The following is a 12,597-nucleotide window of genomic DNA, read 5'->3' on the forward strand; positions in this document are numbered from 1 at the left end:
CCAGCAGGCACCAGAAACTGAAAGAGGCAAGCAACAGATTCTACCCCAGAGCCTTGGGAGAAAGCACAGTCCTGCCAACACCTTGATTTTGGCGTTTGGACTTCTGGCTCCAGAACTGTGAGAGAATAAATTCCTGTTGTTTCAATTTACAAGGTTTGTGGTAATTTGCTACAGTGGCCACAGGAAACTAATATACCCAAATTGATAACTGTGTTTCTTACAGGATCTAGGTTCACAATTCTGAAACTACTTTACATGTATCCTACAGTTGAACAATGCAGTAAATAAATTGTACATAACGAAAGCCAGGTTTCTCACTGTCAGAGAAAGAAGTCAGAAAGAAGCAAAAAGAGAATAAATACTAAAATGACCCTCATGTTGCTGGAGTTATAAGTATAAGCTCACGTTTTTTGTTTTGTTTTACATATAGACGATAGATAAGATAGACAGACACATGTATGTACAGATTAGTATACACACACACATTTCCTAGCTCTGTCTACTGAGAGAGCCTACCTCTGTCCACTGAGAAGCAGTAATAGCCCAGCAGCTATTGTGTGCTTAGACTTCCTTCGGGAATAAATCAGAGCCTTGGTTGATTTTGGAATATTCCTCTAGTATTCTTGGAATACCATTCCTAATCATTGAGAGGAAAATTAGTCTAATCACATTAAAATAGCTTTTTTCTTAAACATAATTAGATAGGCAGTATTACTTTTTCTTCTAAATGTAACAGAGGGCTTTGGGACTAGACCCCATTATTTCTGAAATCTTACTGAGTAGAAGTAGAGAGAAATTCCTGCCTTGAAGATAGCAGCATATTTGATTTATCTTTAGGGAAATACGGCTCTTTAAAAAATTATCTTTAGAAGGCTATTTGATTATACAACCTTGTTTTTGTGATCTGTATTACAAACACTGCACATGCACAATACCTATGATATTCAAACACCACCAAATAACTCTGGTTCCTTTCTCCTTTTATCTTATACCCAGATGGTATTCAATCAAATGTAATTCTTTTAGACGAGGTAGACTTTCCCAATATTGACCGTCAGCAGTATCAAACCACAAGACAATTAGTTGTTATCACCTGGAGCTTATCACGGCATACCTGGACCAGAGCAATTGCCTCCTAATTGGTTTATCTAAGTCTAATTTCTCCCACCTCTGACTGTATTGGCAGTTTAATCTTTCTTAGCCATTCCTTTTCTCTTGCAACTCTGGCATTTAAGACACAAGATCCTTACTGGGCTCAGAAATTAAATCAAAACACTTACAGATCCTCTATAAATCAGTCCTACCATATATATTAAATTCAAATGCCTACTATTACTCTCCACTCCAATTAGGCCTATTCTTGAATTTCCTCCACACATACTAAATTTATGATTGCATTTTTCTTTTGCCCATACTGTTCTCCTTACCTAGAAAGCCCTCCTTGCCTCCTTTACCAATTGTTTAATTCAATTAATTCAATAAGTGTTCAATGAAATACTACAAAACACTAGCCACTACAGTTAGGCAATAAAAAATGCAAAGCCAAAAAAGGCATCAGGATTATACTCAAGAATTTTACAATCTAAACAACTTTAAAGTCCTAATTGAAATCCTCCCTCTTCAGTGACTCTTTCCCATGCTTTCCAGTCCATGATGACTTATCTTCTTCTAATTCTTAGAGCACTCAATCTCTTCTCTACCACAAATCAAGTTATAAGCGATAGAATTTGATTAGAAACCATTTTAGTTTTTGCTGTTTCATAAGTTATAAAAAATGTAATTGGTTTATTAACAACTAAATTATAAGCTCCTTGAATATAACACTATGTCTTTTAGCTCTTCTATATGCCCTCAAAATGCCATGTACACTGTAAATATTTTTAAAATACTTTATTTTACCTTTTATTGATATACGATAAATCTAACCATACTGGTATGCTAGGCATGTCTCTATTTAAAGTAAAAATAAACTAAGTAATCACTGGATCTCTTAAGGCTAAAATCAGTTAACTTCTAATAACAAATAAACCAATTACAACATTTTTCTCCTTTCTCATATATAGTCAATGACTTTATTATAGTCATGCATCACTTCAGACAGGTACACGCCCTGAGAAATGTGTTATTAGGCAATTCTGTCACTGTGTGAACACCATAAAGTGTACCTACACAAACCTGGATGCTATAGCCTACTATACCCTTAGGTACTAATCTTATGGGACCACTGTCATATATGTTGTCCATCGTTGACTAAAATGTTATGTTGTGCATGACTGTATACCAAAACTACCAATTAATTCAATCACAGGGTCAATAAAACACTCGATATAAAAACAAAAACTCCAGCTTTTTAACTGAAATTTTCATCTTTTGACTAGTTGTTGAAGGTTTTTTTTAAAAAACACAGTCCAAAGTTTTCTTAAATTCTATCATTAGCTAGTTCATCCTTCTGATTTCTACAAAGTATTTGGGAAGGCTTAATTTAATACAATTGTGATATGTTGTGGACACCCTGAAGAGGACAGACTCTCACCTCAAATTTGTTTTGGACATTGAAACTGATTGACACCATATACCCCTCAAAAAGAATATTAAAAGGTTTATTACTCATATAATAATGTTTTCTGGGGAGAGCAGGATAGCCTTCCCAAGCTGGGCTGAAGATGGCTTGAGAGAGCAGAGAAAGGAGACTGGCTTTGGGTTTTTATGGTGGTGAGGAGTGGAGCCAGGGCAAGAGTTCCTATACATGGTTTGAATGTCCCACTGGTGCCAAAGAAGGGAGCATGTGGGCTTTCTTATCAGCTTGACCAGACATGGGGCAGAACGGGGGAAAAAAGAAAGTAAGGCTTAAAATCTGTCAGAAATCACAAACCAAAATACAGAGTCAGACTCTTTATTACTTGATAACTGACTACAACTAATTTAAAAAGCACAAAATACAAAGATATTGAGCAATATGTTTATATAATTTCATCAAATTTTAAATATCTTCATTTAAGCTATATAATTGATTGACAGGAAAATACTGCATACAAAATAAAAATGTGAATATTTTTGTTGAAGACAGGAAACAAAATTTCAAATGTTCTTCAAAAAAGTTTAAGCAAAAACACATATTTAACAGTTATCATCTTTAATACAACAATCCAATTTTAAGAAATTACAGTAGCCCTTCATGTTTAATTTCCTTCCATCAAAGATATTAGAATAACTAATAAAATTAGAATTTTACCATTTGTTGTATTAGAATAAAATAACACATTTTATTCACTATCAGTAACATAAATCCTTTGAGATTATTATTAAAGTAACACTCCGCATACTGCAAAAATGAAGCACAAGTGAAACACAATAATTTTAAAAGCATTTTTTAGCAGCTAAAGTACAAAGTACACCTCATTAAAGTACATAGTAATTCTGCACAGTTACTGCTAAAAGGTCTTCTCAGGGCCAGAAGGAGTTCTTGTTCTTATCAAAGCACCTAAATTACTACCAGAATTAAACTTACGTTCTGGGAAGAGGCAGGCTTGACATTTACAATAAAGATTAATAGGAAAAGCATCAAATTCTATTAAGATTAACAAAAGTTCTGATTGAATATGGCTTGCAAAATCAAAACCAAAATGAATAATGATAGCTAATGCCACACACAGAAACTAAATTAGATGATATAAGCTTAATTTCTTTCAATATTTAAATAAATATAATCAAATAATGCAACTATGGAAGGCCATTATGCTTTAATCAACAAAAGAAAGTAGCCTTCATATCTTAAGTAACATAAATTCATACCCTAGATAATTACAGAGCAGTAAAATAATTCAAGAAATTAGTAACTAGTTCAAAAAAAAGTAAATTGGGTTGTATTTTGTGAGGAAGATGAAAAACCTTTGACAGAAGAAGGTGTTGAGTTTTGATCTCGTTCAAATGAAAATGGAAAACTAAAATCATCTTTTCCAGCTCCAAATGTATGAGTTGAAGAATCTGATGGAAAAGAAAATGTAAAGCCATCTTCTCCTTCTGGTTTCCCAAATAAGTTTCCTGAGGAAGATAAATATTACAATATCATGCTATTCATGTTACATAATTTACATAACCTACTGATTTACAGTATACTACATACAATAAATAGGGGAACACTGAATCATTTATCTATTAAGAAGATATTTAACTATATTCCTCTTATGTGTAAAGTATTGTCCTTGGTACTATGGAAGGTTAAAAAATTCAAACCTAAACTGTACTTACAAGTAATTTGAACTCAAGTATAAAAAGAACCAGTATACAAGGTAGAAAGAGGGGTAAAACACCTCAACTGAAGAGAACAGCACAGAAGCAAGAAACAGGTGTGCACAGAAGGTATAAGGGCAACAGAAACCAACTGAGCTCGTCAAGAGTACTGAGAAATAATAGAGTTACTAAAAGGGAAGTAATGAAGATGAGCTTGGAAAGATTGATGACTGTCCAACTACAGAATCTAGACTTTATTTGGTAGCTAACAGGAAGCCATTAAAAGTTTTCAAGCAGAGATATGGCAGGATTTGAACTGCTTTATCAGGATTATTCAGGAGAGAATGTGTAGAAAGTCTGGAACAGGAGAGTATCCAGAAGTGGGGATAACAGAAAAGGGATGATGAAAGTTTGGCCTTACCTACAGTCGTAGCAAAGGAAATGGAGAAAGAAATGCTGGATCTGAGAGATACAGCATAAGTCAAACTTATTCAACTATTATTTACTGAGTAACTACAATATACTGTTCATGGCACTGTTCAAGGAACAGTGAAAAGAGTTCTATAGTTTTAAAAGGAATTTTTGAAATCCACTTTACATAAAGAATTACTTAGCTTATGATTCTCAGAATTTCCATTAAGAAAAAATATTATTTTTCATTCATTAAGACTCTAAATATAAAAATATATTTAACATCTTAATTATAATTTTTAATTATTATTAAACAATTAAAAATATACAGTAACCCAAAGACTTACTTGAAACAAATCTTTTAACACATCTATATTTTTTCCATAGAAAGCTAATTCAAGTAGTACATTAAGCAAAAGAATTTACTTTGTGCCATTTTGAAATTTCATATATTTTTAAACATCTCAGTTATGTCACCCTAAATAAAGCTGAGCCAACCAGCAGTAGGGTAGGTGGGTGGGTGGATGAATGGACGGATGGACAGATGGATGGACTGAATGATTACCAGAGACTTAAGTTCTTCTCGCTCTTTCTCACTTTATTTTTCCATTGATTTAAGCACACGTCCATAAGACTTAAACAAAGGAAAATAGCTATAATATAGCTTCTAGATCCAGAGAAAACTAAAATCTTGAATCTCCTTTTGAATAAATGAATTTGATGGGACTTTTTATTTCAGAAGAAAAGAAGGTTCATAACAAGTCTTCATAAAACTCCTATGCTCATTTTAAATAAAATAATAAATTACTGTGCAAGGCAGTAGTCTAGGTGCTGTGGAGAATTCCAACATGAATAAAACAGAGTCCCTTCCCGAAAAGACCCTGTAACTAGAAGAGATTTTATATATATTCATAAATGACAGATGGTAGAATGTAAAAAAGAACAAAAAAGAAGAGATTCAGAAAAGTGAGGAAGCAATCATTTTGGAATGGAAGGTTGAAGGGGGAAATAAAAGATTTATGGAAGAGAACTTGGTCTTGAAAAGATGGTTAGAAAGAGATGGAAGTTGAGAATTTCAGGAAGAAAAAAGCAGGTAAGAAAGTGTAGGCATATTTGGGATCCAATGAGTTCTTCAGTCTGGACAAGCATAGGATATTCTTATAAGAGAAAAGGTTTAAAACGTATATTGGAAGTAGGTTAGAAAAGTAGGAGCATAATTTGATACTCCATGGGGAGGTACTAAAAGAATTTGACCAGGGGAGTGAAATGGCCAACATTATGCAAAAGGAAGATTAATTGGACTGTGATCTATACGTAAGCTGAAAGGATGAAAAGACCACTTATGATGTTACTGTAATAGCCCAAGTGAATGGTAATAAGAGTTTGAAATATAATGGTTTCAACGAAAATAGAAAAGAAAAAGAAATAAATATTTCAGGGAGAACTGATAAAACTTGATGACTAGCTGAATGTGGTCACAGGCACAGAGAGAAGTTATAATTATCATTGATGTTCTGAGTCTTGGCAGCTAGAATAATGGAAATGCCATTAGGTATATCAGAAGGAGAACAAGTTCGTTTTCAGATATTCTGAGTTTTTAATGTCAAAAGATGTCTTAGATATAAAGAGATATCAATTACATCATCAGAAATAAGGTCCCAGAGTTTAGGAGAAGTCAGGGAGGAAAGATATGAATCTGGTCATTACTTGTATTATAATATTTGAATGCACTGAAGTGAATGAGTGTTAAATGAATGAGAGCATCAAAGGAGAGAATGTAAATAGATTTAACATTTTAGATGATGAATATTTAAAGAATGTCTACAATTGATAGATTTGATTTGATCTCACAGCATTAAACAACAGTTGTGACAATTCCAAAATTTTTCTACCCCACTGAATTCCAGATTCATATATATAATTTCTTACTTTACTTTTTTTTAAGAAAATTCACCCTGAGCTAACATCTGTGCCAATCTTCCTCTATTTTGTATGTGGGTCCCTGCCACAGCATGCCCGCTGATGAGTGGTGCAGGTCAACACCTGGGAACTGAACCAGAGCTGCCAAAGCAGAGCACACAGAACTTAACCACTAGGCAACAAGGCCAGCGCCTTACTTTACTCTAATTTGGATATCTAATACAGGCTTTTCAATGATAACACTTCCAAAACTAACCTCCAGCTCCTGTCAATCTCAAAATAATTTCTATAGCCTTCCATATTCCAATAAATGGCAACTCCATTCTTATAGTTATTCATGTCAAAAATCTTGGCATCACCCTTGTTTCTTTGTCTTAATCCTTACATTCAGTCCAAATCCTTAAAACGCTATCTTCAGAAAACTTAGTGATCAACATCTGGCCTCTTCTCGCCACTTCCAATTCCACCATCCTCACCGTCATCAATTCTCACCTGTATTATTTTAATAGCTTCCTGATCAATCTCCCTGATTTCATCCTTGTTTCCACGCAGTCTGTTCTCCATATAGCAGCCAAGTAATTCTTTTAAAATCTGTGAGATCACTTCAGTCCTTTGCTCAAAACTCCAATGGCTTCCCATCTCACTCAGAAAAAACCCCAAAGTCCTTAATGGTCTAAGGGCCCCCTATGGTTTGCTTCCCCTCCAACCTTTCTGATTTAATCTCCTACCAGTTTCTCCTCCCTTATTTGATCCCAATCATACCAATTTACCAACTGTTCAATGAAACATGCTGAGCACACTCCCATCTCAAGGCCTTTGCACTCTCTGCCCAGAACACTTATCCCAGTAGTTTGGACCCACACCTTCTCAGGTCTCTGCTCAAATGTTGCCTTTTACCTTCCCTGACTTCCTTATAACGCAGCAACCACCCTCCCAACCCAAGTACTCCCTATTTCCCTTACTCTGCTTTAGTTTTCTTCATAATACTTACCACCAGTGAATAAAGAGTTAACATCAAGCCTGCGCTGATCCAGGCCCACCTGGAACAATGACTTTGAGGGCTGACTTCTCATCACACTGCTTTCTTAGAAAATACAGAATTTAGGTAAATGTAGAATATGTCTGCCTAATCTACTGTGTGGGACTGCACCTGAATTAGAGGAGCTACAAGTTAGTACACAGGCCTTGGGCCTCATGATTAGAATGATATAAAACACTGGTGGAAACTGACGTTGCAGCTTTTGCGTGTCAAGGTAACCCACATGCACAATGACTTTTGTGCCTATCAGTCTTACATGTCCCACATAGGTGAGGTGGCAAAAGAAAGCTTATTATTTGGGTAGCTAGTGGGCCTCTCAATGAGACAAAGATAACATGCCGTTATCTCCTATCTTGCATCTTTCTATAAAGCTAAGTAAGCCTAATATTAGATTAAAAATTCAAACCCTATCAACTGTTGTTTAGTGCACTAATATATTATATAATCATTTGTCTATTTTCAGTCTCTCCCACTAGAACACAAACTTTATTAAGAACTTTGCATTCTTGTTCACTATTCTATAGCCAGAGCCAAAAGCAGTAACTGATATAAAATATACTATATATACACACATATATATTTATACATTGAATGAATTAATTCACCAAGGGATAAAAGAAGAAAGAAGATTCAATAAAAAATAAGCACAAGAGAGAGAGGAGGAAACCCAAAAACTCCAGAAAGAAGACGGGAATAGTCAACTATATCAAATGCTGCAAAAAGACTGAATATGCTAAGTACAAAATACCCATAACATTTGATAATTGGGAGGTCATTAGTAATATTAGAGAAAGCAAGTTTCAGTTAAACAGTGAGAAAAGAAGCTAATTGCTAAAAAAATAGTAACAATCAATGAGTAGTGCAGAAGTAACAATAATTTTTAAAGAATAAACTGAATGCCTAAGGAAATCAATTAGTGAGAAACTAAATACAAAGGGGCATGTTTTTATATGCAGGAAACTTCAAATCACTTACCAATTTCTTGTTGTGATGAGAGAGGATTTAAATTTCCTGCAGAATGTTCATTAAACTGAAAAATAATTTCCATTAAATATTACTCATGAAATCAGTAGACTCAATATATATCATTTATATTTGAATCTAAAGTTTAGTTCTAATAAGCATAATTAGAGCAGACAAAATGGCAACACTCTACATAGTACACTATTGTATTTAAAAAGAGATCTATCTTCAAAACCTATCATTTACTTATATTAAAATAAGGCTTACTGATTTGATTCTGGTAACAGGTAAGATTAATAGGCAATATATATTGTATTAAGGATGGTTCCTACTTTGGAATATTAATACAATTAAAATTCTAATAACCTTTGCTTTATTCTGAAGCTCTTTTACAAGTCAGGTCCTTGGTACTGTTTTCTTGACTATAAGAGTAATAGGAAGTACGATAGCCTCATGTCAGTTCAGACCAAGTTTTGCTACCAAAAGAGTCTGTGTTCTCTGTAAACAGGCTTTAAGAAAAATAGGATCATGACAACATAGTTTTCTGTCTTCTTTTTTGTCTCTTAATATTGCATTATGAACATTTTTCTCTCACTACTCTAAAATCTAATTCTTTTTATAGCACTATAACAGTCCTCCATATGAACATACCATGGAGTTTCAATCATTCTTTTATTTTGGATATTTACGTTGTTTCCTTTTTTTTTTTGAGGAACATTAGCCCTGAGCTAACATCTGCTGCCAATCCTCCTCTTTTTGCTGAGGAAGACTGGCCCTGAGCTAACAATCTTCCTCTTTTTCATATGTGGGTTGCCGCCACATCGTGGCTGCCAATGAGTGGTGTAAGTCCATGCCTGGGAACCAAATCCAGGCTGCCAAAGTGGAGCATGCTGAACTTAATCACTAGGCCACAGGGCCAGCCCTCTCCCCATTATTTTTTTTGTTTTCAACTTCAGGTGCCCTAAATTGACATCTATTCATAAAAAAAGAATCTCACTATAGGGATGAGTTAAATTGCAGTTAAAGGCACTTAAAAAATTTATTTGGCTTCATAGTTCACATGTCTAACTTCTAAACAAACTTCTACATATTCTCAGTGTGAAAAATGCTCCAGGTTATTAGTTGGTCTTTTCATCTGCATGTGTGTACATAGCAGCATTATCATTGGTTAGTTTCAAAAGCCCTAAAGAATTTCCTTCTACTAGTGATTTCCCCTGTTCAGTGATAGAAATCATGATGAAGTGCTTATTTCTGTATTTAGCAATTGAAACTGAAAATTAAGACATGCTGTATTTGATCAGTAGAGACAACATAGTGTAGTGATTAAGACGGGGCTCTGAAGCCAGACTACTTGGGTGTGTACTAGATGTGGAATTTGGGGTATGTAACTCTGTTTCTTATGGTAAAATGGAAAAATAATTTTTACCCTAGGGTTTGTGAATATTAGATGAGTGTATGTAGAGCACTTAGAAAAGTTCTAACCACTTAACACTGTAATAAGTAGAAATGTGATGTAATATCATAGGTATTATATTGTTATTGCTTATTGAAGTTAGTCACATTTAGTCAATGTTATGTGAACTGGAATATTTTATTCCTGCATCCCACAGCTTGTGTTAAATTTTTGAAATTAGAAATTTGTTGACGGATAGTGTAGTGCCATATACATTTCATAGTGTTTCATGTCTTCAGCTTTTGTCAATTTTTGTTTAAATGTTTATTTCAAAGACAGATAATTCTTGGAAGGTGTATCCTGGGCATGAAAAAATAGACTAAGGTTACTTAATTCTTATTTACAATAGTAATATAAATGCAGAATACGTATATGTAATCTTAACAGGAAATGTACATTTGGATAAAGAAAATTACAAAAATTACTTTAAAAAATTATTGCATAGAAAGAAAGGTATATGAAGGAACTGTATAGGAAGAAAATATTGTAAATATGTATTTCTTTTCTAAATAACTTATAAATGTAATCCAATTCAAATCTAGTTGGAATCCTGACAACACTGTTTATCTTTAATTTTTCGTTTTGTTTTTGTAGTGGTGGGGTTGGGGAAGGAGACTGGCAAATAATTACTAAGTTTCTTGATCAAGAATAATCGACAAATGTTCAACAATAATATTGGTAATAAATTAAAATGGAATTCTAAAAAATACTTAACCCAGAAGAAGGCAGAAAAGAAGAAACAGTAACAAAACACAAAGGGAACAAACAGAAAACAAATAGTAAACCATTATTAAAATATGAACTTTTAAGAGTTACATCAATCATGAATGGGCTAAACACTCCATTAAAAGGCAGTAATTGTAAGAATGGATAAAAAGCCTGACTCAACTACAAGAGACACATTTTAAATATAAAGACAAAGACAGGTTGAAAGTAAATGGATAAAACATATGTCATGAAAACTGAAAGCATAAGAAGGTCACAGTGGCTATATTGGTATTGCTATAGGTAGTCTTCAAGACAAAGAATGTTGCTAGGGATAAAGAGGGACACTGCATAAGGATAAAAGGGTCAATTCATAAGGAAGATCTAACAATGACAAATGTGTATGCACCTAATAATAGCTTCAATATACAGAAACAAAAATTGACAGAATTAAAGGGAGAAATAGACAAAAACACAAGCATAGTTGGAATTTTTAATACCCCTCTCTCAGCAGCTGATAGAATTAGACAACACAATCAATAAAGATCTTTTATAAGATCTTTACCACCACCAACTGTCTTCACCTGATTGACATTTATAGTACACCATATCCAGCAACTGCAGCATATATATTCTTTTCAACTGCTGATGGTACATTCACCAAGAACGACCATGTTCTGGGTCATAAAAGGAGACTTACTAAATTTAAAAGGATTAAAATAATACAGAGTATGTTCTCTGAGCACAATAGATTTAAATTAGAGATTAATAACAAGATATTAGGAAAATCCTAAATATTTAGGCCATACAAGATCAAAGGAGAAATCATGAGAGAAATTAGAAAAGATTTTGAAATGAATGATTATGAAAATTCAGCATATCAAAAATTATGGGATGCTGTCAAAACCAGAACAAAATGACAGCTTTAAGTAATTTAATTAGTAATTTAAATAATAGAAAAGAAGAAAGGCCTAAAATCAGTGACCCAAGGTTCCACCTTGAAAAACAAGAAAAAGAAGAACAAAGTAAACAAAGTAAGTAGAGTGAAACAATAAGAGAAATCAATGAACAGAAAACAAAGAAGAGAGAAAATTAACAAAGCCAAAGTTTGTTCTTTGAAAAAAATTGACAAGATTTATAAATTTCTCATAGACTGACAAAGAAAAAGATAAGTCAATTTACCTATATTAGGAATGAAAGATACCTATATTGGTATCATTATGGATCCTACAGACATTAATAATATGAGAATATTATGAAATAGAAACTGGCGAGGGGGGACTTCACTTTCTAATTATTAAAACATCTTGTAAACCTAGAGCAATCAAAGTAGGGTGATACTGATACACGAATTGATAGACTAACCAGTGGTATGAGCTAGCAGGTCTTGAAACAAAAGAATTTGGAATGTGATAAAAATGGGACCACAAATTAATAGGGATAAATTAGGCACTCAACACTGTACACAAGTAGATGTATTAAATTAAAAATGTTAACCATAAGATATTTCAAAGGAAATACAGGTGAATATTTACTGGTTCTTAAGAGGAGGATTCTCTGAGCATAAAAACAGTGGAAGAAGAGCCAAAAGAAAAAAAAAGAGTTTGGAGTTTGGGTTTGGTTACATACAAAATTTAAACTTCTAAATGTTAAAAAAATTTTAACAGCAAAATGATAGTAATATAAAATATTTGCGGTAATGACAAAGAATTAATATCTTTAATATATAAAGAGCTTATATGTACCAATAAGAAAAACTACTGCCTCAGTAGAGGTATGGAAAAGTCCATTTGGTGAATAGATAATTCACTGAAAAAGAAATTCAACTGACTTACAAAATCTCTGGGAAAAACAGCTTTCCTTATTAATTGTCAAA

At 33.4% G+C, this 12,597-nt stretch overlaps 1 protein-coding gene across 6 annotated transcripts in view; it reads right to left on the reverse strand.

Moving 5' to 3' along the window:
- Positions 1 to 2,879: 2,879 nt before the first annotated feature.
- The window catches only part of C25H14orf39 (chromosome 25 C14orf39 homolog), a 44,834-nt gene continuing 35,116 nt past the window's right edge, over positions 2,880 to 12,597 (reverse strand). For all 6 annotated transcript variants that reach the window (XM_070592874.1, XM_070592873.1, XM_070592876.1 and 3 more), the window contains exons 17-18: positions 8,576 to 8,630; positions 2,880 to 4,041 (exon numbers count right to left, since the gene is read on the reverse strand). In XM_070592874.1, the coding sequence (XP_070448975.1) occupies positions 3,842 to 4,041; positions 8,576 to 8,630 (255 nt within the window). In that variant the 3' untranslated portion in view covers positions 2,880 to 3,841. The remainder of the gene's footprint in view (positions 4,042 to 8,575; positions 8,631 to 12,597) is intronic.

The sequence above is a fragment of the Equus przewalskii genome, chromosome 25, assembly GCF_037783145.1.
Source record: "Equus przewalskii isolate Varuska chromosome 25, EquPr2, whole genome shotgun sequence".
Lineage (NCBI taxonomy): Eukaryota > Metazoa > Chordata > Mammalia > Perissodactyla > Equidae > Equus > Equus przewalskii.